Source organism: Trichosurus vulpecula, chromosome 4 (genome assembly GCF_011100635.1).
Source record: "Trichosurus vulpecula isolate mTriVul1 chromosome 4, mTriVul1.pri, whole genome shotgun sequence".
Lineage (NCBI taxonomy): Eukaryota > Metazoa > Chordata > Mammalia > Diprotodontia > Phalangeridae > Trichosurus > Trichosurus vulpecula.
In genome coordinates, this window is record NC_050576.1 from 402,781,649 (window position 1) to 402,807,530 (window position 25,882).

The 25,882-nt window shown below is 38.5% G+C and overlaps 1 protein-coding gene across 1 annotated transcript in view; it reads right to left on the reverse strand.

Annotated features, from left to right (window-relative positions):
- Positions 1 to 12,214: 12,214 nt before the first annotated feature.
- The window catches only part of SLC9A4 (solute carrier family 9 member A4), a 96,685-nt gene continuing 83,017 nt past the window's right edge, over positions 12,215 to 25,882 (reverse strand). Inside the window, exons 9-12 of the mRNA XM_036756559.1 lie at positions 21,668 to 21,764; positions 17,978 to 18,109; positions 15,807 to 15,894; positions 12,215 to 13,295 (exon numbers count right to left, since the gene is read on the reverse strand). Coding sequence (XP_036612454.1) covers positions 12,943 to 13,295; positions 15,807 to 15,894; positions 17,978 to 18,109; positions 21,668 to 21,764 — 670 coding nt within the window. The 3' untranslated portion in view covers positions 12,215 to 12,942. The remainder of the gene's footprint in view (positions 13,296 to 15,806; positions 15,895 to 17,977; positions 18,110 to 21,667; positions 21,765 to 25,882) is intronic.

Below are 25,882 nucleotides of genomic sequence, written 5' to 3' on the forward strand. Positions count from 1 at the left end.
CCTAATACAAGTAGGACAATTTGAGAGACTTAGTGATATAAAAAACAGTAATTTATGATATGGCTCTGGAAAGGTATACTGCCCAAAGCAGAGTAGCTAATAATTCCTTAATATGCCTTAATAATTTCATTCTCCAAAAGGTAGAGAAACTATACAAAGAAATTTTATGTTATCAGTCAACCAATACATATTTATTAAGTGCCTATGTTCCAAACACTGTGCTAAACAGTAGAAATACAAAAAGAGGAGAAAGACAGTCCGCGTTCTCAAGGACTTTACAACCTAATGGAAGAGACAATAAGAAAATATGTAGAAACAAGCTATCTATAGGATAAATTTGGAAATAATAAGGAGAGAGCAGACCTAGAATTAAGGGAGGTTGGGAAAGGTTGAAGCTTTAAAAAAAAGCCAGGGAAGCCAGTAGGTAGAGATGAGGAGAGAGAGCATTCCAGGCATGGGGGACAACCAGAGAAAAGGCCTGGAGCCAAGAGATAGAGTGTCTTGTTTACTGAGCATCAACTAGACCAGTACAAAGAGTATATAGCAAGAGGCAGAGTATAAGAAGACAGCAAAGGTAGGAGGAGGCTATGTTTTGAAGGGCTTTGAATATGATCCCAAAGGTGATAGAGAGCCACTGGAATTTATTGAATAGGGAGATGACATGATCAGACTGGAGCTTCAGGAAAATCACTTTGGTGGCTGAACAGAGGGTGAATTATAGGGGAGAAAAATTGAGAGAGGCAGATTCACCAGCAGGCTGTAGCAGTATTCCAGGCATGAGGTGATGATGGTGCAGCAATTGGTGACAATTTCAAAGGAGAGAAGGAAAAATATTTGAGAAATATTGCAAAGGGGAAAGTAATAGGCCTGGGCAACAGATAGAATATGGGTGGTGAGAGATAGTGAAGAGTCTAGGATGACACTAGGTTTTGAGCCTGAGGGAATGGGAGGATGGTTGCTTTCTATAGTAATAGAGCAGGTTAGGGGAAAAGATAGTAAGTCCCATTTTGGACTTGTTGAATTTGAAATGTCTATTCGACGTCCAGCTTGAGATTTCCGAAAGGCAGCCAGAGGTAGAAGATTGAAGGTCAGTGGAGAGGTTGGGGCAGGATATGTAGATTTGAGAATCATGAAGAAAGAGATGATAATTAAGTGAGATGATCAAGTAAAGTAGTATAAAGGAGAAGAGAACAGGAAACAGAACAGAACACTGTGGGACACCTATGGTACGTAGGTATGACCTTGATGAGGATCTAGTAAAGGGCACTGGGAAGGAGCAGTTGGATAAGTAGGAGGAAAACCAGGAGAGTAGGGTCCTGAAACCTAGAGAGAAGAAAGTTTCAAGGAGGAGAGAGTGATCAACAGTGTCAACGGCTTCAGAGAGCTCAAGGAGAATGAAAACTGAGAAAAGGTCGTTGGATTTGGTTAAAAACAGAGTAAGAGAAGAGAAATAGAGGCACCTATTGTAGCTGACTTTTTCAAGGACTTCATCCACAAATAACATTCTGGGTCAGATTTTCATTGACAAGGAAAAATTGGTTGTTGGTGGAGATGGGGGCAGTTAGTATAAATAATGGAAACTATGCAGGGAAACTGACCAATCCATCTTGAATTTGTGGTGGAAAATGAGAGAAAAGCTCAAGTTGTTTTACAATGTACCCTAGATGCTTGGAGAGAAAATTTCAAAGGGTTCAAAGAGAAGACAAAATGGGTCTAATGGACTGAAGTTTTACGGAGAAAGCTGGCCCAAGAGGATAGGAAACTCTGAAGAATTAAATTCTGAAGATCTGAAGAGAAACAGTTTTGGTGAGGAGAGAAAATGGGTGTTATCTAAAAAGATGCATATGCATGTATAAGAAGCTATGCATATATTTGTATATATGTGTGATACATATACACATACATACAAACACACGTATGTATACACACATATAAATATATTAAAATAAACATACATTACATTAAATATATAATGCTAAATATTGTCTAATATTTGACATATAAAATGTAATATATGATGGATGATATTTCTGTATAGACACTTATATAAACATAGATATAGATATGTACAGGAAATGAAAGCAAGGTCAGACAATGGAATATGGATAGAAAGTGAAGCACAATACCATAGCAATAGTTTCAGGGGCACTAAAACTCAGGATGAGCTGAGGCTGGCCTTGGGATGCTAAAGATTCCAAAAATAGCTTTTAAACCTATATTGGGGGAACGAGGTGGATCAACAAAGGAATCCAACTGCTAGATGGTGAGAGTGGGACATTGATAATAGCTGATGGAAAGAATAGATGCTGAACTGCTGCATTCTTACTTCACTTTTTTTTTTCCCTGCCAACAATGATCTTTGAACAGGAAAGGACAAAACAAAACTAATTGTTTAATAGTTAATATCCGAGATGAGTAAGGAGAGACTGAGAGAGCACCTAGGTGCTATTGCTGAGTCCAAGTCACTTAACCCATGTAAATAACATCCTACAATGCTAAAAGTGCTAGCAGATGTGATCCCTGAATCACTGTTAGGGACCTTTGAAGGGAGACAGAGAATGAGATAGATTGGAAAAAGGCAGGTGTACCAAAAAGGAAATGAATGCAATCTGCTAAATATAAGCCATGAAGTTCGACTTCAATTCCTGGCAATATTCTAGAACATGTTATTAAAAGATAGTAAATATCTAGACAAGGAAGTGGTGAACATGAAGAGCCAGCATTACTTCATCAAGAACAAGTCACGCTAGACTAACTTCATTTTCTTTTTTGACAGGTTTAAAAGGCTGGTAAAACAGAGGAATGTTACAAATGTAATTTACTTAGATTTTAATGGTATTCGTTAAAGTATTTCATGTTATTTCTTTTGGAAAAGACGGGAAAAAATATAGGCTAAATACCAGTTCAATTGTGGTGATTTGGAACTGGTAGAATGACCAAATCCAATATGTAATTATTAATGTCTTCATGTAACCTTGGAAGGAGGCCTTCAGTCAAATGATCCAGGGATCTATGCTTGTCCCTATGCTATATGATTTTTTTTATTAATGATTTGGGTGAAGGCATAGAAAATCTGTTATCACCAAGCAGTGTGGAATAATGAATAGAGAACTGGAGTCAGAGTCAGGAAGACATAAGTTCCAGTCCTATCTCAGACAGTATGAGTTGTGTGACCTGGTAAAGTCATTTTATTTCTATGGGCCTCAGTTTCCTTCTGCAAAGTGCAAGGATTTGGCTCAGTGGCCTTTATGGCCCTTTCAAATGAGATATTTGTAAAGTGCTTAATACAGTGGCACATAGTAGTAGGTGCTTAATAAATGCTTATTCACTTTTCTTATTTCTTTTCCAGCTTTCAAACTATCATTCTTTGAAATTTGTCAATGATATGACATTCAATCAGGATCAATGTAAAATCTTATAAAGCAGCTGAATGAATCCGTGACACAATAAGATAATAGATTGAAAAATCTTTGGGGGTTTATTAGACTACAAACATTAATCTGTCATTCATTAATGTGGTGTGGCATCTAAAAGAAATAATCAAATCTTCCACTCTAATGAGGAGAGGCACAACTTCCGCATCAGGAGTGTTGCTTCCAGTTCTGAGTGGATGATAACAGTTTAGGAAGAGCATTGGTAAGTTGGGCAATGTCCAGACAAGGGTAACTAGAATGGTAAAGGGCTTTGAGTCCAATCCATATGAGCTCTAGCATGATGGAGAGAAAACTCAGGGAGAAGAGGATAATTGCCTTCAAGTATTTGAAGGGCTTTTATTTGCAAGTCGTAACCCCAAAAGGCCACATTAGGAATAAAGGGTGGTAGTTGAAAAGAGGAAAAAGTAGGTTCGATGTTAGATAAAATCTCTCTAACAACTGATGTTATCCAAAAATGGAATAAGCACCCCTGTGGAGTAGTAGATACTACCTCACTGGAATCTTCAAGCAAGGTCTGGGAGACCACTCGTTGGGTTTATTGTAGGGGTGAATGTTGTTAGGACATGGGTTTGAAATAGGTGGCATTTGGGGCTTTTTTCCTTTCTGAGTTTCCATGCCTCTTTCATTAATGAGATGATACCCCAGTAATTTGAGATGCTGGTCCCAGTGAACAAGTTTATTCACTTCCAAACAACCACATAATTTTCATTCAATTTATTTTCATAATACTTTAATTTAAAGTCAGGGTCACACCCCCTGCCTCTTCCTCATCTGTTCACTGAGGATTGGCTAATTAAAAAGAACAAAACCCACAGAGCAATTACCATTCAAAAGAAAATCCAATTCAAAAAACATACAGTACCTTCCTTGCTTACATGAGTCATCAGAGAAATAATTTTAGTAGTTCCAATGAATGGACTAGTTGTGCTCTCATCCACTTTCTATATCTCCCACATATTTTGTGAAAACAGAACTTCCAAATCTCCACTGCTCCCAAGGAAGATCATTTAGTCATTTTTAAAAAGAGATCCTATGCGGAAGTATGAATATATTGTGACAGGTTGGAGTCCCTCTGTTGCCTGCTACTAGGTCTTCCACATTAGAGAAAGGGACATGGATGTAAAAGCACTTAGTTAAGTTCTTCGCTCTTTGAGACTGATTTCAGAAAATGTGGAGTAAACATTGAGACTTCGTACTTTGACTTGCATTTTGTGCCACCTTGTACTAGAACTGGAGATCATAGTCCTCTTATTTTATAATTAACTTACGTTTACATGGTGTTTTAGAGTTTGCAAGGTATGTTCTTCCCAATACTTCTGCATGGTAGGCACTGCCAATATTATTAGCCCTATTACAGAATAAGGAAACCAAGGCTTTGAGAGTTTGTGATTTGCCAAGGATTACACAGCTAGTATTTGCAGCAATATTCTACCCCAAGTGTAGTCCTTTATCCACTTTATCACATCATCCCCCATTCCACCTGCCTAGCAGAGCTTTGATGGCTTTGCTAAGTGCCTGGCATCTTGAATGGAAGCCTGGACAATGGAAAATTTGATTTCTCCTCCATCACACTTGCTGAGGCACCCACAGAACTAGAGCTCATTAAGGTCTCAGTGTGAAAGATGAAAATTTATTAAGTCAATTACCAGGTACAGATGAAACAACAAAACACTTTATAATTGCAAGATTGGCTGGCATCGATACAAGCATCTTTGAGTTTCTCTTGGATTTTTACCCAATTAGCAATTAGCAGTGACTGATGGCCCCAGAAAAAGCTTTCTATTCGCAATGTTGTCTTTTCTCAGAGGAAATTAGAAATAAGATAATTGACAGAGTAGAGTTAGGAGGAAAAAAAAACCTCAACTCTTTTATTTGTATATGAAATACAATTGCAAAATCCTTGAAGAATGTGAATATATTTTATGGCCTTTTAAAAGGAAAGAAGTACATTACCCTTTCTAATATTGGGTAGGTACGAAGGCAACATTTGCCCATATTTAAAATCTTATAATTTCTCACAGGTTTTCTTCTCTAATGTTAAAGAATAATTTTAAGAGGAAAATTAGCGCTGCCTTGGCCTAGGAACCAGACCACCCACTCCAGTCTTTTCCCTCTAGGTTCTTTTCAGATGATCCCAAGTCAATCCAGATCCAGGTCATCTGCCTCTGACCTCTGTGTTTCTGAGCTTTCTGCAGTTCTCCAGAGGCCAGTCACCAGACCAGACCCAACTCCCACTGATACTTCTTGACCACACTTTCCCCTATTCCTGCCTGCCTGCTGTAAGGCTTCCCAGGATACAACATCAATCTACCATGACTTTGGACCTCAAGGAAGAGTTGACCTAATTACCTGCCTCCCTCACCAGACTGCTCCCCAACCATTCATGTTCTGCCTGAACTCATTCCTCAGTGGTTAGCATACTTCTACCCCCTCAAACTCTACCCATCCCAGTGATTCTGAACCCCTGGTTACTGACATACTCTGTTTCCCCTCCCAATTGCCTTCTTCTTTACTCCCATCTCCCTCAATATTAATCCCCAAAGTCTCACTCCAAATCTATCCAACTCTCCACTGGACTCTCTGGATACCTGCTCTATAGTTAAGCATGTAAATACATACATACATATATATATATGTATACATATATATGCACACACACATATATGTTTCATCTTAATTCTGTACTTTTCTCATTCCTTCCATCTTCTGGCTCTCAATGACTTCCTCCTGATGACACTGAATCCCTGGACACCCTTTCTAGTAATGGGTGAATTTTCATACCTCCCTGACTCACTGGTCATGGTGGGGAGTTGGTGTATTCCTTGATCACCATTTCAAATTCCAGATTCTTCCTCTACCAGTAACAGTCTCTCCTTTGAGGTTCAAGCTATTCAAATTTATCATCCAGTCTAGATTCTGGTGGTCTCTCCACCCTCAGGTCATTCTCTTACTTGATAATCTCAGTATAGGACCAAGAGCCTTTCTCTCCATTCCAACTCTTGTCTTCTTACCAGAGAAATTTAATATACATATTGATACTTTCAAGAACCTAACTTCCTAGTTCTCATTCTTCTCAATTCCCATTGCCTGCTCCTCTGCTCCACCTCAGCTACACAGTTGCTTATAGCTTTGATCTTGCCAACACTGACCAATGTTCTACTTCCATGTTAAATTCCTTGATCTAATCACAATTATTATTCCTTCTAACCTTCAGCCTTACAACTCCTAACCCTATTCTACATCCTCACTTTTTCTTCTAATGCCTCCACTTCTCAGTTCTTTCTCAGGCCATCACCTTTTTACTGTCTACACTTTCTGCTTGGACGTTCCCATTCCTTGGTAAACCAAATTGACTATACTATCCTCTATCCTCAAGTCCCTTGGTCCCTGGTCCTATGTTGCCAATCTTACCTTGCAAACCACAGTGTTGGGTTATTCCCTCCATATGTTGCTTTTGCTCCTACTCCCATGCTGCCAAATGGAGATGGAGAAATAACAAAATCATGCTGACTGGATCTACTACAAATTTATTCTACACAATCTCACCTGCCTCTCCCAGCAGAAAGGTGATATTTTTACACCCACCTAACTGATTTACTAAACCACATACCATAGTGACTGTTCCAAACACTTTCACTTCTCCTTGAGCCTGGCACACCTCTTTCCATTCTCTCAGCTGAGGATGTTGCCTCATACTTCATTGAGAAAATCTAGGCTGTTCACTGAGGGCTTCCTCTCCCCCCCTCCTCTTCATCTCACATCACTCAGATATCTTCCCCTACTATCTCCTCCATCACCCTTGTCTCACATGAAGAATTGAACCTTCATCTTGAAAGGTAAACACGTACATGTACCTTTGATCCCACAGATTATTCCTACTATCCTTATTCTCTTTCATCTTTAATTTCTCTCTGTCTGTTGGCTCCTTTCCTGCTGCCCACAAATATGCCAATGTCTCATCCTTTAAAAAAATAACACCTCATCTGATACTACCATCCTGGCTAGATACTATCATATATTCTTCCTTCTCTTCCTGGCTAAGTTCCTTGAGAAAATGACCTATACTCATTGCCTCCACTTCCTACAATCTGGCTTCAAGCATCATCATTCAACTGAAACTACTCTCTCCAACGTTATCAGTGACCTCTTAACTGCTAAGTATAATGAATTTTTCCCAATCCTCATCCTTCTTGACCTCTCTTGTAACCTGACACTATTGATTGTACCCTTCTTCTCCTAGATACTCTCTCCTCTCAGATTTTTATGACACTGCTTCTACCTGGTTCTTCTCAAAGTCTCATTTATTGGTTCTTCATCCATGTCACACCCATTAATCATGGCTGTACCCCACAGCTCTGCCCTGTGTTCTGTTTTTGTTCTATGCTCTCCTACTTTGTGATTTCATCAGCTCTCATAGGTTCAATTGTCTCTATGTAGATGATTCTCAGCTATCCAGCCCTAACCTCTCTCCCAACCTCCTTTTGGATATGTTGTGCTAGATGTTCTATAACTATTTCAAACTCAACATGTCCAAAATAGATACGATTTTCTCTCCCACCACCACCACCCCAAGGCTCTCCTTTTCTGAACTCCCTTATTACTGTTTAGGTACCACCATTGTGAGTCACCCAGATTCACAACCTTAGTCTCTTGAACTCACTTCACATATGCCAATCTGTTGTCAAGTCTTGTCATTTTTACCTTCACAACATTTCTTGTATACATCTCCTTCTCTCCACTCACTCTGCTTCTATGCTGGTCCAAACTCTCATTCCACTTCATGCCTGGACTATTGCAATATCCTTTTAGTTGCCCCCTGCCCAGATTCAAGTCTCTCTTCACTTCAATCCATCCTCCACTCAGTTGCCCAAGGTGATTTTTTTCTAAAGTGTAGATTATGTCATTTTACCCACCCCTGTTCAATAAACTCCAGTGGCTCCTTATTATCTTCAGAATCAAATACAAAATCCTCTGACTTTTAAAGCCCTTCATAATCTGGCCCCCTTCCTAAGACCTTTCTCGTCTTCTTAAACTTTGCTTACTTCCATGTACTCTATGGTGCAGGGATGTTGGGCTTCTTATTCTTTGTTATACATGACACTCTATTTCCTGACTCCATGTCTTTCATATCTATAATGCTCTCCTTCCTCATCTCTGCCTCCTGGCTCCTCTGGATTCTTTTAAGACTCATCTCATATCCCACTGTCTGCAGAAGACCTTCCTTCCCTCTACTGCTCAAGTCTTTCCTCTGACATTATCTCCCCCATTTGAATGTGAGCCCCTTGAAAGGGAACACTGTTTTTGTTGTTGTTTCTGTTGTTCTGTTCTGTTTTGTTTTTTTACCTTTCTTTGCATCATTAGAGATTAGCACAGAGTCTGGCATAAAGCCCATAACAAATGCTCATTGACTGACAGTAGGATTATCTAAAGCATTATATTTGAAAGCCCTCTGAATCCCTCTTGCCCCAATATGGAGATCGCCCCCTCTGGACCAGGTATAATTTTCTCCCAGTCTAGGTCCCATCAGAATGAAGATCAGCTGCATCTTGCCAAGTGGAAGGCCTAGGTCCTTTATGCAAAAATGCCTGTGTTGGAATTAGACCATGATTAAAGTTGTTAATTAGGTTAATTGGCTCATGCATAGGGAAAACCATATCCATTTCTGGTTAGCAATACTAAAGTCCCTGACATGAGATCAGAAATATTAACTCAGACCTGTCTGTTCAGTCACCCAAACCTTGCAGAGGGAAGGATTGGACAGCAAGGGATGTTTGTTTTCAGTGCTCCTAGCTCATTTTTCTGTACCCAACCCCTCCACTCATAGCCACTTAGCTCATAGAAATAGTCCTAAACGGGATGGAGATCATTTATCCCACCCTCATTATTTACATCAGAAGAAAATGAACATTCCTTAGAAGATCTATTTCTGGGGGCGGGGCTTTAGCCTTATTGATATTTTTACAGGATCTTGTATTTTTCCTCATTGCCTACTTCTAACTCAGGAACATACTTCGTCTAGCTTGGTAGCTCGGTTTAGTCCCTCACTTTCAAAGCACCCCCCCCACCTCCCATCTACAGGTGTTTCACTCCCATGCTTCTTATTATTATCATATGCTCATAAAATATGTAATATTATGCTGTATGCCTTAGTAAGTCAATTTAGAGTTTATATGTTGCCATGTTTTTTTGTTTGGCTTTGTTTTGCATTTTAAACTGTATTCTAATCATATTGGGAAAGAGTTTGTTCCGGTTAAAGAAAAGTCAAGTATGGGAAGGAGAGTGAACTTTCCTGTTCATATGAAATCATACCAGTACCTATGATGGGTAGAAACCTCTTCTGGGTGGGTATGAATTATATCAGTGAGGCCAATATTTTTTTAACCCTATCTGACATAGCCATTAGCCTTTCCCCTAGCCCTTTCCCAGAAGTCTAGTATGAATGAAGTTCCCTTCCTACTTTCTGAGAAAGAAAATCCTGAAGAAAGGGCAATAAAAAGGTCATAAATCTAATTCCTGAATTTATTCCTTGAAAGTGCCTAAGGTATGGCAACATGGCATAGTAGAAAGTTAGAGCAGGAGTTTGGAAGATCTGGGTTCAAGTCCTGGCTCTGATACATACTGGTTGTGTGACCCTGGGCAAGTTACTCTTACTATTCTAAGTAATTCTTTAAGACTCTAAATTGCAAGGTCACAACCTGCATTAACAGAAAGAGTTCCAGAATTCCCTATATCAATGAAACCACAGTCCACTCCATATTCCTATTCACTTTTTCCAGAAAAAAAAAATAGAAATGTGAAGTAATTCTGAAATGGAGTGAGAGAGAGAGAGAGAGAGAGAGAGAGAGAGGGAGAGGAAGGAAGGAAGGAAGGAAGAAAGGAAAGAAAGAGGCTAAAAATGTAAACAGGTTTGAAAAACTTTAGATAAATTCACATATGGTAAATCTGTAAGCTACTAAGTGAAATTATGGCTCTTGCTACCATTTTGAGTTTGACAGCAAAAAGTCAACCCACTCTCCCACAATAGGCCCCTTGGTGTCACTGGCAAAGACAAACTACAGGGTGGTATAACAGTACTTCTGCTCTTTTGTTTCCTTTCCCGAGGGAAGGAAGAAAAAAAAGAGCAAGTCCTTTATTATCTAGCCAAGAGGGAAACTATGCTGTTGACACTGCAGATTCACAATTGAGAGCTGGGCTCTTGATGCCTGTTGGAAAGCACATTATGTAAAACTGATACTGAGGAGAATTACAGGAGTGCCCATTACATACTCGACCAATCCCCAGACTGCACTGCCAACAAGGAAAGCATGCAATGGTGATTGCATTGTAGACTGAGACAATATTGGGTGATTAAACAAAGAGGCTTTTATCATTTTTTAATTTTGATTTGAATGGGTGCCATTTTTTTTTCCTTCTGTGAACTCTTCAAGTCAACTGCAGCAATCAGGATCTCTAAAGGGGCCCTCTCTATTTCTTGTGCTTCCTTCAATCAGCAGCTAATGCTAAAAACTGCTCTGTTAAGAGGTACCTTTATCCCTTTTTTCATCAGATTTCTTAGAGCTGCCAGGGCTGAGACAGCTTTTCTAGATGGCCAAATGCCACTACAGCAAATGTCTAAAAATGATAAAGGTCTCAGTTCTGGGTGTATCCCATACCTTGATGAGATATCATTTCCAGTTTCTTGAAACTACCTGAAAAAAGATACTGATATTTAAGAGTAAAAGGTCCCATATAATCAAGTGGCACAGTGGCTATAGCACTGAGCCAGAGGTCAGAAAGACTTGCATTCAAATCCAGCCTCAGATATTTAGCAGCTGTGTGAACCATGGCATGAACCTAACCCTTACCTGCCTCAGTTTCTTCAGTTGTAAAATGAGGAAGATAATAGCACCTGCCTTTCAGGGTTGTTGTGAGGATCACATGAGATACACATATGCAAAGTTCTTTGAGAGCTTAAAGCACTATATAAATACTACTATTATTATTATTAGATGATGAAATCGATTCCCCTCGAGTTAATCCCTGCTTGCTATTTTGTGCCAATTAATACATATACACATTTGAAGACTGGCTTTCTGTGTAGTTTTGAGAGAGTATGAGAAACTTATAAATAAGTGAGACAAGTCATGCTCTCATCAGTTTGTCCCACCAAGTTTCTATGTGATGCTGGACAGCTCATTTTGGATATCTTCTCTCTCTTAGGTTATTAGGCCTATTATCTGATAATGTTTTACTACTGTCCTGTTATGGTACTGTAAAGTTCATGTTTGTAAAAACGTTTTGAGAACTCTGGACTCAGTGTGCAACTCAACATAGAAAGAGATCATTATTATTTAGCATTTATAAAAATCAAGTAGAGTTTTATAGAGATTTTTTTAATAAAGCATTTCTTTTCAGAACCAGTATTCAAGACACGATTAATGGACTTCTTAATTTTTTTTTTAATGAAGCGCTGTACTGCTGTGACTGGAACATTGCCCTGAGTTGGATGCTTTCTATAAGGCTAAATAAGAAGTACTAGTGGGGCAAAAAAAAGATAAATCATATTTTGTTATCCACTGATTGAATGATGACTGACATATATGTCTAATATCAGATTATCAGCTCCTTGGGGACAGTGACTGCTTTGTAAGAGCACTGGACAAGAATTCAGGACATCTGGACTTTAGTTTTGGTTTTGCTACTAACTAGTCATTTGATCTTGGGTAAATAGCTTCACTTTTCCAGGCCTCAGTTTCCTCATCTGTAAAATATGGTCGTTGGACTAGATGATCTTCAGTCATGCCAATGCCTAGCTGAGTATACTACACAAAGGTAACACTCAGTCAATACTTTTGTTTGGATGATGATATTCAAACATTCAGCTGGAACGATGATGATGTGGAAACTTCTGTTTGTTTTGGTCACACCGTATATTACAAATTCACTTCACAGAGACTAATCCTATGGCCTATGTATTACCTGTTAGGAGTAGTGAGTAAATGTTAAAAAATAATTACAACTTTTATAACTTTGATTCTATGGATTTATCTACCCCGGAAATAGGAGACTGTATAATGAATGTCCAAGTGGGAAATACACCAGAGTACACAGTTAAAAGCTACACATTCATAGGGTACAGCACGCACCACTGATTTACCTGAATTATCTAGCATGGATTGGAGTCTCATGCTATACCACTTCATGGTAATTCTTAGTAGTTAATTGCCTTCAGAATAATTATCTTTCATCACTCATTAGGAGTTCTCCCACAACATTGTGTCAGCTAAGAATGTGGTTCAACTTGCTTAGTTAATAGTTAGAGTTCCAAAACATGACTCGGCTGACCTTTCCACAGATGGTTTTTCTTCTGCCTTCACAGATACCTATCTAATCTTTTCCTTAGCTTGGGAAAGCAAACCCAACCTAATTGTCCTCTTCAAAACTCTGAAAACTCCTCTTTCAAAGCGACAAGTAAAATGCAGAAGACTAACTTGCTGGAGAGAAAGGCAATGTCTTATGGAGAATAATATTATTTTCTTGGGAGCAGAGGACTATGGGATTGGTGGTATTCTTTCCCATTTCTGGGTTCTGCTGTCCATCTAGACCCCACCACTCTTGCGCCTTCCTCTTCTTCTTCTCCCGATTCATACTCCTCATCCACTGCATGAAACTGTGGCTTTGGTATTAAAGGTGGCCTCACTCTGCTCATTTGGTCTCCTCGGGCAGCACTTCTTTGACCACCCAAGTTTAAAGATCTCCCCCCTCTACGCAACCTCTCCATTGGAATCATCTCTGGCTGCTGTCGTCTTTCTTGAAGTGACCCTGTTCGAGCATGTGGTTTAAATGTAACATGAGGGAAGACTGAATCACTGCTGTCATCATCTAAAGGACAAAAACAAACAAACAAAATTTGAAAGGAGTAAGGAACAAAGGGCAAAGTATTCATCTCAGAAGGTCAACATGTCCTGATAGAATACTGAATGGAGAAGTACTCCATTCCTGGTTATAACATTTACGATAGGCAAGTTCCTTGTGCTTTTCATCTCCCACAACCTTCTCTTCTGTATAATTATCTTCTTTCCAGTTCTTAAAAAGTAAAATCTAACACATTTGCAATATTTTAAATAAATACCTCAAAATTTCCAGCCCTTTTTCTACCAGCCTACTTTCTCCTTTATTGGTACATTTCTCCTACAGAAATTCTTACTTCCCTGGATTAGTAGATGAAGGACTGTTTTCATTACCAGATTAATGTTTAGAAAGTACTTTGTTTCTAAAAACCAATGCAAACATCAGTGACATCATAGTGTTAGGAAATGATTTACAACTCACTAAAAAGCATGCTTGAAACCTGAAAAATTAAATGTGACTGTGAACAGAAAACTATTAATATTCTGATAACATTTGTTTTTGAAAGCTTTCAATTGTTTTTCAGTCATGTCCAACTCTTTGAGACCTCATTTGGGATTTTCTTGGTAAAGGTACTGAAGTGGTTTGCCGTTTCCCTTTCCAGTTCATTTTACAGATGAGGAAACTGAGACAAACAGTATTAAGTGACTTGTCCAGGGTCACACAGCTAGGAAGTATCTGAGGCAGGATTTGAATTCAGGAAGAGGAGTCTTCCTGACTCCAATCCTGACACTCTATCCACTATGCCACATAGCAATAAATAATTTTAAGCACAATTCTATGAATTTCACCACTCTTAGCTTATAAAGACAAGTGGTGCAGTGGATGGAACAATGGACCTTGATGCACAAAGACTTGAGTTTAAATCTAACCTCAGAGCCTTACTAGCTGTGTGACCCTAGGAAAGTCACTTACCCTCTTTCTCCTCACAGTTGATGATAACAGCTACCTGCCAGGATTTTATAGGATAAAATGAAATGATATATATAAAGTGCTTTATGAACCTTGTTGTTATTGTGCTGATGCAATAGTTAGCCTGTTTGCAAACAAAAATGGGAGATAATAACCAAGAAGTTATTCTTTTTGGAGGGGAGGGCAGGGTTGTGACTTGCCCAAGGTCACACAGCTAGTAAGTGTGTCAAGCATCTGAGGCTAGATTTGAATTCAGGTCCTCCTGACTGGTGCTCTACTCACTGTGCCACCTAGCTGCCCCATAACCAAGAAGTTATTGAGGAGTATAACATAAATCTTTCTATTGAAAAATACCATCCACATGTTTTCAGCATCCAGTTTTCAAGGTAATAAGTGGAAATAGATTACTTCATTATGAAATGAAGTGGGTGACATCACTCAGGTTTCATATTCTACTTACATTGTACTTTTCAAATACCTAGACATACATGTGATATAGCTTGTTTCTCTATTTGCCAATTCAGGTACATTTTGAAGGAAGTATCATTTAAATATCTTTTTAATAGTCATCTTTTTAATATCAATCTTCTATTAGTGTTGTAGGTTTCCAAGACATGGAACACAATACATTCCAATGAAATGAGAATGAGTGTCATGCAGAGAGCATATAGAGAAGTGTATGGTGGGTGAAAGCAAGCCACCACTTGTGAAACAACGGAAGAATTTAGCAAAAGAGCAGGTCTAAAAGATGTCATCAGGAATATGTGATAGAAAAAGATGAATGATTATTATGTGCCAAGGAAGATAGTTTGAGTGTTGATTCAAATGACAGAGGAAAGGAATAGAAGCTTTCCATTATGATGAGTGGACTCCCTGTGTTGAACTTATGGGAGGACATGGACCAGAGGTCAGCAAGGATAAGATATAGTCTGTATCATCAGAGGGAGTATCCAAGTCGGTGACGTTATGGGTCCACTTGAGCATCATTACAGATGGTAACATTCATATATTCTTAAGGTGCTACCTGAAGAAACAAATTCTAATCCAAAAATTCTGCTGAGGAGTTTGGATCATTTGAGCTATCTATATTTGAGTGATATTTTACCAGATAGAAACAAGTACATGCTTCCCAAAGAGGTAATACTAAACTATGTTGAAATGCTTTAAAAATCAGTTTCTTATGTTCTTTGAAATCTTAAAATTAAAAAAATAAACAAATTGAAAAGAAACCAAGTCACAAAAACATGAAGAGTACAAAGCAATTTTACCTTCAACTGTCTCTAAGAATTAAAAAAAAAATGCTTTTCTACGAACTTTAGATGGGGGGGGGGGAGGTTTTTGTTGTTTTTTTATTAGAAGAGTATCTATTGAAATTTGTAACTTTAAGAGACTAAAAAAATCAAAAGAGAAAAACAGTTGCTACAATATTGTGGTTGGAAACCCGTGAATTATTTTCATAAAAGTAAAACAACTTTAAAAAATTCCAGTAGTTTGAAATGGGCAAAATTCCAGAGACCCATCAGATGGGTCTTTTTCATTCTTTGGAGGAAGAAAAGCAAACAGACAAATTACCTGTAAAAACACCAGTCCTTGTTTCTCTGTTTCCTGAATGAGGGTTGCTATAAGGGAAGGAGAGGTAGCGTATATTTTTGATGCCACTCTACATGCAACAAGAGAAAATTAAACAATAGGTTAGTTGGTAGAGATGGAGCTTCAGAAGGTAAATGAAATTAGACAACACACACACACACACATACACACTCACACACATTATAATGACTCTAATCCACTGGCTTTTAGCCATTTTAAGTAATTCAATTTATATATTTATTGAGCACCTATTTCATTCAAGGGCACCATGGTAGGTGCTAAAGGAGATTCAAATATGAATGAAAGAAACAAGCATTTATTCTGTGTTAGGCACTGTGCTAAGCACTTAACAAATATTATCTCATTTGATCTTCATAACAATTCTAAGAGATAGATGCTATTGTTATCCTCATTTTACTATTGAGTGAACTGAGGCAAAGAGGTTAAGTGACTTGCCTAGAGCCGCACAGATAGTTTGTCGGATTTGAAGTCCGATCTTCCTGATTCCAGACTCAGAGCCTAGATTTAAAACAAAGAACCTGGGTTCAAACTCTGTGTGGTATTGAACAAGGGATTAACCTCTCAGGACTCTAATTTCCTGTCTTTAAAATGAGGAGGTTGACCTAGATAGCATCTGTGGATCCTTCCAGATATAAATTGGTGATTTCATGGGTGCTCAGAAGAGGGAGGGATCACATCTTGTTAGGGAATTAAAAAAGGTTTCATGAAAAGAATAAATTTTGTATGGGCCTTGAAAGATTGATTGAGATTTTGATATAATTCCAAATGAAGGGAGCAAAATGGCAAAAAAGCATGGAAGCAGAAAAAAGGGGGCATACTTGAAGAATATCAAATAATTGATTCTGGATGGATTTTCATATGTATGTAGGGCAATAGTGAGAGATAGAACAGAAAAAAGTATTTGGAGACATATCAGAGCCTTAAGTGCCAGAGTCGGGAGTCTCCTTTTAAACCAACAAGCAGTAGGTAGCCATTGAACACTTGGAATCATGGAAATGATTGATTAAAGTTGTGCTTTGTTTAAGAAAGGAAAAATGCTTGAATCTTTAATTGTACCCATCCCTAGTTTACCTGGCCACTCTAGCTTATGATGAATGTTCAAAGACGGTTTACTTAAATGCCAAGAGCCCTGGAACCAAACTCAAAGCTCTCTGAAGCCCTTCTAGATGTATGGTAGTAGAATAGGGTCTACACCAGATCATAATTCCACTCTATGGTACAGGAATAGGATCTATACCAGATTAGACCTTGACCTTCTCTGGGAGAGACACTAAGGAAATTGGCTTAGGTATAATTTTATATAAAGAATTCAGATTTACTATAAGAGAAGCAGCTCGTGTATAAAACTAATTCTAATCCATTCTAACTTGGGATGAGTCTAAGCCTCTGAGACTCATGCCCTCATGTTGTATCTACTGTGTAGAGGGAGCCAAAGGCAGCCTCCTACTTCCAAGGCATGATGGTTAAAGTAAAACCAGTTTTTGTCTAATTAGTTAGTACATGTACCTAATAGGGCCTAATCTTCTGCCTTATAGATGACTCTAGCCCAGTTTTATGCTAACAGCTTAAATCATTAGTAATTTTAATGGATATTAAATGTAGTAAATGAAAAAAACGTAGAATAATTCATATAGTCCTCAAGTAGAAAAACTTGCCTGTGCCTATGCTAAGGGGTCACTAGAACCAACCTAGCCCAGTAGGTTGGTTGGACTTTAATAAGGTCTCTTAGAAAACTGACTCAATCCTGGAATGCCTCCCAGAAGGATCCTGACTTGGAATGTGCTGGTTATTGGTACCTCAGTCCAAACATATGGTGGAAAGATCACATCACACTCAGAAATTTTTTGGCAAATGCAATATTAGGTCTGGGTCAACATACTCCTGAAGCCTAGAGGAAGGGAGAGGAGGCTATCATGACCTGCAGCACCCTATTTTTTATTTTTAGAAGTTCCAGACAAAAGAAATTAAAATCGATGATTTATGTGAAGGTAAAAATTAATTTCAAGGGACCTAAGTTTTATAATTTACAGAAACAGGTATATAATAATAAGTGCTCAATAAATATTGGTGAATAAATGAATGAATATATGAATGAATTTTTCTGCTCCAAGTAAGTAAATGTCAACTTGTACCGGCTTTCCCCAAGGAAGGCTGTTGCCTTTCCTTAGACTCTCCCTGAAGGTATGTTGGCGACGAATTAGAATTTCCTTTGCTTGTTTCTCACTTGTTTCTGTTCTCAGGTTATACTTATTGTAGGACAGGGTCTGAAATGAGAATGGAATTATAGACACATGCTGCTCATTTTGCAAGCGTTTTCAGTATAGCTTTCAACTATAAGTAAAATCATGAATTTGACTAAGTTCATATTTCTTGGCTCTCCTTTTCCTCTTTTCAATAAACTCACCCAGATGTCTGGTGCATATGTTGCCTCTTGGCTACCTAAGATCTTGTCTAAATATGCTTTCTTTAAATAGAGACCCATATACTTGAGATCTTTTCTTCCCCCTTCAAACCTAATCTACCGTATGTCTCAGTTCTTCAGAGATTTTCTGGTGACCATGCAACTAAACTAATAAACAGCTTGGTATTGATATGATCTTAGGTGACAGTGGCTTAACGCACTATCATTCCTAGCATAACTTCATTGCGTTGCATTTTAACAGATGCTATCAAAGCCTCAAACTAAAAGAAAACTTGTTGTTTAGTCATTTTCAATTGTGTCTGACTCTTTGTGACTCCATTTGGGATTTTCTTGGAGAGATACTGGAATGGTTTGCCATTTCCTGCTTATTTTACAGATGAGAAAACTGAGGCAAATAGTGTTAAGTGACCTGCCCAGGGTTATACAGCTAGTAAGTGTCTGACACCTGATTTGAACCCAGGAAGACAAGTCTTCCTGACTCCAGGCTTGATTCTCTATCCACCATGCCATCTAGCTGTCATAAAACAAAACTGCTGTTTGGAATTTCTGGTCCTAGGGTCTTCTGGGAGAGATAATTGGGTGAGGGTGGGGAGAAGGGCAGAAATGCCTTTCTCTGATCCATCTCATACAACCTTGGCTATTTCTCACTTCCTGTACTGATACACAGGAAATATATTTCTTCCTGCTTTCTGGCCTCATAAATTTATAGTGTGCACCCAAAGTTTTGGAATTGACATCATATGATGTTTCAGAGACATGAGCCATTTTGACTAAACCAAATATCTACATTTCAGTCACGTACTATGAATTTTTTTAGCACTGTCTTTGAAGTATAGCAAAATGTATCTATCACACCGAAGTCATATTGGCCCATAAGCCAAAAGAAACATTTGGGACATGCATCATCTACAGCAGTCTAAGCGTTCAGCATATTGAGGGATAAGACTTTTTTTTTAAACTAAGACTTTCTCTTTCTCTGGTTCTAGCCTTTTAAAACTGAAAAATTCATCTGAAGACAATACTACGAAAATGCTGGGAGTGACCTGAGTATTCGAGATCACACCAGTGATTGAACAAGTCGGCCACTGATTCGTATCTAAAGGCTCAACTAATGTCTGAGGCCAGTGGCTCCACCTGGAGGACAAGATACTGCATGTAAACATAGTACTATTCAGAGCTGCCATGTTGCTTAAAGCAGTGTGGCATCACTCTAATCTGATCTCTCCTGAGACCCAGAAGGACTTCCCCTATTCCACACAGAAACAAAATCAAAAAGAGAGATAGTAATGCCTTCTCATCCTCCAGAGGCTAGTTGTGTTCCAGTCCATCCCTTGCAGTTCCCCATCACATTGAAAACATAGAATAGGATAGGCCAAGGGAGAATTTATCCCAAAATTCCTAGATAGAGCAAGTCTGATTGTAGTTCTCCCTGGTTCAGCAAACTTTGGGAGGAGAGTGCAATTGCAGGAATGATCCATAGTGCTAAATTCCAGTAGAATGGCCCTCAGCGATTTAATGAGAACCCTGAGCTCACCTCAGATCTGCATGGGATAGCTCCAAACTCTTAAACTAAACCAGCTACTCCTTAGCTAAGAACTCTTTGGATCCTGGGAATTCCTTTTTCTTTGAAGATAATACGGGGCTAAGATAGACCTCCAGGACTTGGAGCTAGACAAGAATAGACCATTCTTTGGCCATCCTCTCTACGGACTTTTACCCATTGATTTGGCCCAAAACTGAACCACCCTCCACATATGGAAAGAAATCAAGAGATATTACTATGACTACAACTACATCTACTATTATTAGCATTTATATAGTGCTTCAAGGTTTAAAAAATGCTTTACAAATATTTTCTCATTTTATTCTCCACAAAATTAGCAGACTGTCATCTGACCAGAGAGCACTTATCTACTCATTTGAAATTAATTATGAAATTATTTTTCTATTTTGCTTGGCTCTGCCTACCTACTATCAATTATTCTATGTAAACAATACAAACAGGGGCCAGACAGAATGCCTGGCACATTGGACTGGACCTCTGATTTCCAGCACTTAGCACAGTGCCTAGCAGATAGTAGACATTTAATTCATTGATTAATGACTGATTTCATTGGTGAAGGGAACTTTCAATGAGGAATTTTTTCTATTAATGCAGATTAGCACTTTCCCTCCAACTTAGAGCCTTAAAGGGTTGCTTGGAGGGAATTAATATGACTTACTTAGGGGAGAATGTAGCCTAGGGAGGATTTGAACTCATGTTTTCCTGACCGTGAGGCCAGCTCTCTAGTCACTATATCATGCTGATTCTCACATGGTAGTGCTAATACATGTTTACTGACTGATTTATTAATTATAGACATAGAGTAAAGACTGGGGCTGCGATTTCATTGGTATAAGGAATTCACTGGAGAAGAAACTCCCTCTGCCAATGCAGGTCAGCCCCTTCTATGCACCTTATAGCCTTAGAGGCACTGAAAACTTAACTGACTTGTTCAGGGTCACACAGCCGGAGGGGTGCCTGGAACCAAGGCCTTCCCAGTTCTGAGGTTATCTCACTATCCTTATGGCCACAGCATAGTAAAAAACAAAACAAAACAAAAAAGCCCATTTATTCTTTAAATAGGTACAGACTCCATAGGCATATACCCCTTACTGAGCTATTTTTGTGGAGGATTACTACTCTTCATTTGAGCATTTATCCTGATATAATTAGGAAAAAAATAGTACCAGAAAAGTGAAGAACAGAATTCTAGGCCCAGCTCTGCTACTAAAGAGCTATGAGATCTTGGTGAAGTCATTTAAACTCTTTTGACCTCAGTAAATGCATCTGTGAAATGAGAGGGATGGACCAGAGCATCTTTCAGATTCTGTCCAGAAGTAGGAACTTAGGCCCAAATAGCCAAGTGGCAAATACTGAATCAGCCTGAAGTCAATCCCACAGAAGACAAGGAGAATCAGCGATGAGAAAAGACAGAAAGTTTCTAAACTATACTTAGGCTAACCAAAAGAACAGTTTCTTAGTCTTCAGCATCTTTTTTTTTTTTTTTTTTTTGTGGGGCCGTGGATATAAGTGTGAGGAAGGCCTGATAGCTCCTTACAGGGGGAATGGGGCTCTCAGACTAGGGTAGCCTGACCTCTAGAGTAAGATATTGGAGCTGCCTTTTCTTTTATGTTGTAGAGTTCATCTCCCTGGCAAAACAAACAAACCGAAAAAAAAAGCACCCCAAATTTCTAGCTATAGGCACTACCCTTTCCTCTGTAGATCTCACTTTCTTACCTAAGAGGAATGAAATGGTTTAGCTGAGGTTAGATGAAGAGGAAATAAGCCAACCAAATGCAATGATTCATTGACAAGTCTGAAGCCTTGTCACAAGAGCCCAGAAGGACTGGTACACACCCTTTGTCGAACTTGGTACATGTTGTGTGTCAGAATGTCCCGCATAGATTCCACATCCTCAGGGGAAAGTCTTTTGGTTCCTTGAATTCTCTGTGCCCTGTATGTATCAGGGGAGGAAAGGCAGGCATTATTCTGCTAAGTAAAAACAACAGCTGGAAAAATGGTTCACCGCTTTACCAAGATTGGTATCTCCAAAAAAGTCATGTAGGAAAAACCGCTGAAATACCCTAGATTTATACAGTATTAGAACAATGCTGGCATTCTCCCAAGCTTAAAGCTGACCACTTAAGAAGGAGCCAGATTTAATTCAATTCAATTTATCTTGATGGCTTGAGGAGTATTACAGTAACTCCTGAGTTGCCTGCTCTCATGCCTAATAAGATGTGTCTGATGCTACACACAGGAAAGATGATCTGGAACAAAATTTGAATGAAATGAAAACTAGTAATGAAAAAACTAACATGTCTAGTGCAACTTAACTAAATGACAATTTATGTTAGTAAAGATAAGAACAAAACAGTTAACTGGGAGTTTTAGCAAAGCTGTTACTCTAACATGCACTTCTTATCCAAAAGGGAATTATACCTATCTTAAGCAGGTCCTGAATATTATTTAAATTCAATGCATGCATTGGAAGAATCTGGCTCAATGAGACGCATCAGTAGGAAAGGTTTATATATTGCTTTCTTTGCTTCTTTTCATTTATACCCCAAACTTATAATAGAAAGTTATTCTATTTCTAATGACATCTACATACAAATTTACTTCCAAATTAATTTTGGTTTGACCTGCAGTTTTATTGGTGTAGAGACCTGTAAGAGTGACAACTCCCTCACCAATGCACATCAGCAACAATTCAGCAGCCTATAGTCTTGGAGATGGCCTAGGGCCTTAAGAGATCAAGTGACTTGCCCATAGCCAGTAGGTGACAAAGTCCAGACCTGAACCCGAAATCTTCCTGACTCAAAGGCCACCTCTTTTTCCCCTACACCACTTTTTCTACTCACCACTAATTTTACTATTTGGACTATTCATTTGTCACATGGGTATTCTATAAAATAGTATGTGTGGTATTTTATTTTTAAGTACGATTTATTTCTATGTGATCAGGGAGCAGAGTTTTGATCGCTGATTCACAGGGGAGATTTCTTGTTCTACTTTCAGACAAAGAACTCAGTGGGAGTCCTATAGAAAGAATGGATACTAAACACACCATACAACAGAGGGAATGCTAGTGCCTAACAGATATACAGTGGGGTGGGGTGGGTAGGAAGGACATTTTGCTCAGTATCTATTGAAAAAGGTCATGCTAGTGAGCAGCCATGTAGAACAAATAAAAAAGTTGGTGGTATGCTTGGTGCTGGCCCTGTCTTTGCTCATATCACACTGTCTCCCCACTTTAATGGGAAAATTACACTGGCACCATATGATTTGTTTCTAATTTTTGGAATTTTGTCAGAATGAGAGATATTGGGGGGAAGGAAACAGTTATTCTATACTGATTATGGCTAGATATACAATCAATTCTAAGTAAGTTTCCCCTGAAATTGATTATTGATCTCATTTATATAAAATGGTTCAATTACTAGGGGTTTAAAGGATATAATATTTTAACATTTCAGACAGTTAAAACATATTTTTCATAGTCTTTCAATATTAATAATAATATGAAAATAAAAAGGAAAAAAATTTGTCAATATGGTCCTTACTACTTCTGAGATTCATTTAGGACCCTGAGCTCCACACTAACTAATACCCAGCACTAATATATACACCAAATCCTTGCCCAAAGAATCAAACTAAGTAACTTCCTCATTTTTACCTCCAACATACAATAATTTTAAAACTGTGGCTAAAAACCCTACAAATGTTGGTACTAACAATACAGAAAAAGCCACATCCACCAATTACTAATCCTTTTAGTTCGAAGGAGTCTCTTAGCCCCTTCAGCTTCTTCATTTGAAAATGGAAATGAGAATTCCTAACCTGTTTATCTCATAGAGTTATCAGGTTAGAATGAGACAATAGTAGAGGTTCGCAAAGTGCTTCATATGCATCTCATTTGATGCATGTGAAAAGTGCATTGAAAACTGTAGCACACTACAGAAACACAAGGAATTATTTATTGTTAGTATCATAATTATTATTATTCTCTGACGTCTCTAGGCATTGAACTCTTACTAAGAGTATTGGAAACTAGAGCACCAAACAAATTCTTGGGGAAAAATACCGCTCTGAACAAAACTTAAGGGAAGAGCGGTGTATGCAAGTTAGTATTTGGCATTGTAAGTCCATAGAGTGTTAGCATTTAAGAAGAGGCTTCAGTCCACATGCTTCTTTCCTAACATTGTATAAAGGTTTGTTTGTTCAGAGGTCAGCTGCCTTGATCTCAACAGAGGAATTCCTTTTCACTAGGCTTCTTAGGAGTTTCCATAAGATCAAACAGTTGCCATCTAAATACAGAAGCTGTCATCATAGGGTAATTTCTACTTATTCTATTTTTCTATTACATCTAAATTTTGTTTTTTAAGTTCCACGGGTAGATTAGAAAAGAAAGTGGAAAAAAAAGCAAAAAGAAAAAGATAATCTTTACCTGGGAGGCTCTTGCTAACCCTGAATCATTGCCTAAGGGAGTTGTAACAGAAATAACTGATTCCATCAGTTAGGTCTTTTGAACACAAAGGAAGTTTATATTTTGCCTTGAGGAAAGTTAGGGGATTGAGAGCTATGCCTTTAAATAGTCAAGCTCCAAAATATTTTAACCACGTGACAGGCTGATTTTCATTGAGATAAGTGAGACTCACATACCCAAAACAAGTTCTGAGGGAGTAATGAGGAAAGCCAAGGAAATTCCTCACTTTCTATCTCAAACAGACTTCCATTAAGCATTTCCAAAACTGATTAAAAGCCATATAACTGCTGGCAGTAATAATTCAGACTAATCCACACACATGTTTATACACAAAGCGATGATGTCTTCCATAGCCTTGTTGAAGACTATGGAAGACTCACCTTCCCTAAAACCTTATTCCTCTATTTCCTGGTGCTTGGTCATGGTGTGGGGGTGCCTGGGTTCCTTAAAGTTAATAATACAGTAAAGCCTAACCTTTAGTTGGCTCTACCAAGATGGAAATGCCTTGACAATAGGTCCAACGACAAACTATTTATTTGTCATCCGAGGACTGGCTTAAGTTTGGAGTGGTTCATCACCAGAGGTTTAGCCTTCAGTTCATCATCAATCAATGTGCTGTGGTGGATAGAGAGCTGTTCTCAAAATTAGGAAGTCCCGGGTTCAAATCTTCCCTCTGACCTGAACTTGCTGCGGGACTCTGGGCAAAGTCACTTAATGTCTCAGTGCCCAGGACAGTTCTTTGATGAGACTATGAATCACAGAGCAGGAGCTGATCTACATTGGTAAAGGGACTTTCCTTCCTGAAGTTCCTTATACCAGTGAAATCACAGATACAGTCCAAAAACAAACAAAAAAAAAACCAACCCCCTCCCACCCCAAACCCAAACTCATAAAACCACTGAAGGTGTAAAAGGATGGAATTATTCACACTGATGAAATGATATTATTTCAAAATAATAAAAAAAAACCTCATAGGATCATTGACTGGATTTTAAAGCTGGAAAGGACCTAAAGTTTTAGCTAATTCAACCCCTTCATTTTCCAAATGAGTAACTTGAGGCTTCCAAGATGTAAAGGAATTTGCTTAAAGTCACCTAAGAAATAAGTGGTGCATGATATATTCAAACCCAGATCTTCTGAATCCAAATCCAGTCCTATCTCCATTGCACAAAACATGCAAGAATGGTCTTGGTGATATCATTTTATCTAAAGAGAAGGGAGTTATCCTGGAGTTAACTAATATAGACTTCAGTGTCATTTCTTTTAATTTTCATTGGTAATTTTTCTCTCAAGTGGCTTTCTTAATCTAATGGTCATCTCTAGCTTCCAAAGAAGCCATGATGAGGAGGGATGTTTTTAATCCTACCCTTCCAGCTTCATCTATCACTATTTCTCACCACTCCATGCACCAGACTAACTGGACTACCTCTGTGGCCTGCAGTGGACCTATGCTTTCTCATTTCTGCACTTTGGCAGCTACTATTCACCATTCCTGGAGTGCCTTTACCTTTCATCTCCTTCATCTTTGATCATTGAAATCTAATTCATCTTTCCAGGCACCCTGCAAAGGGAACATCTCCCAA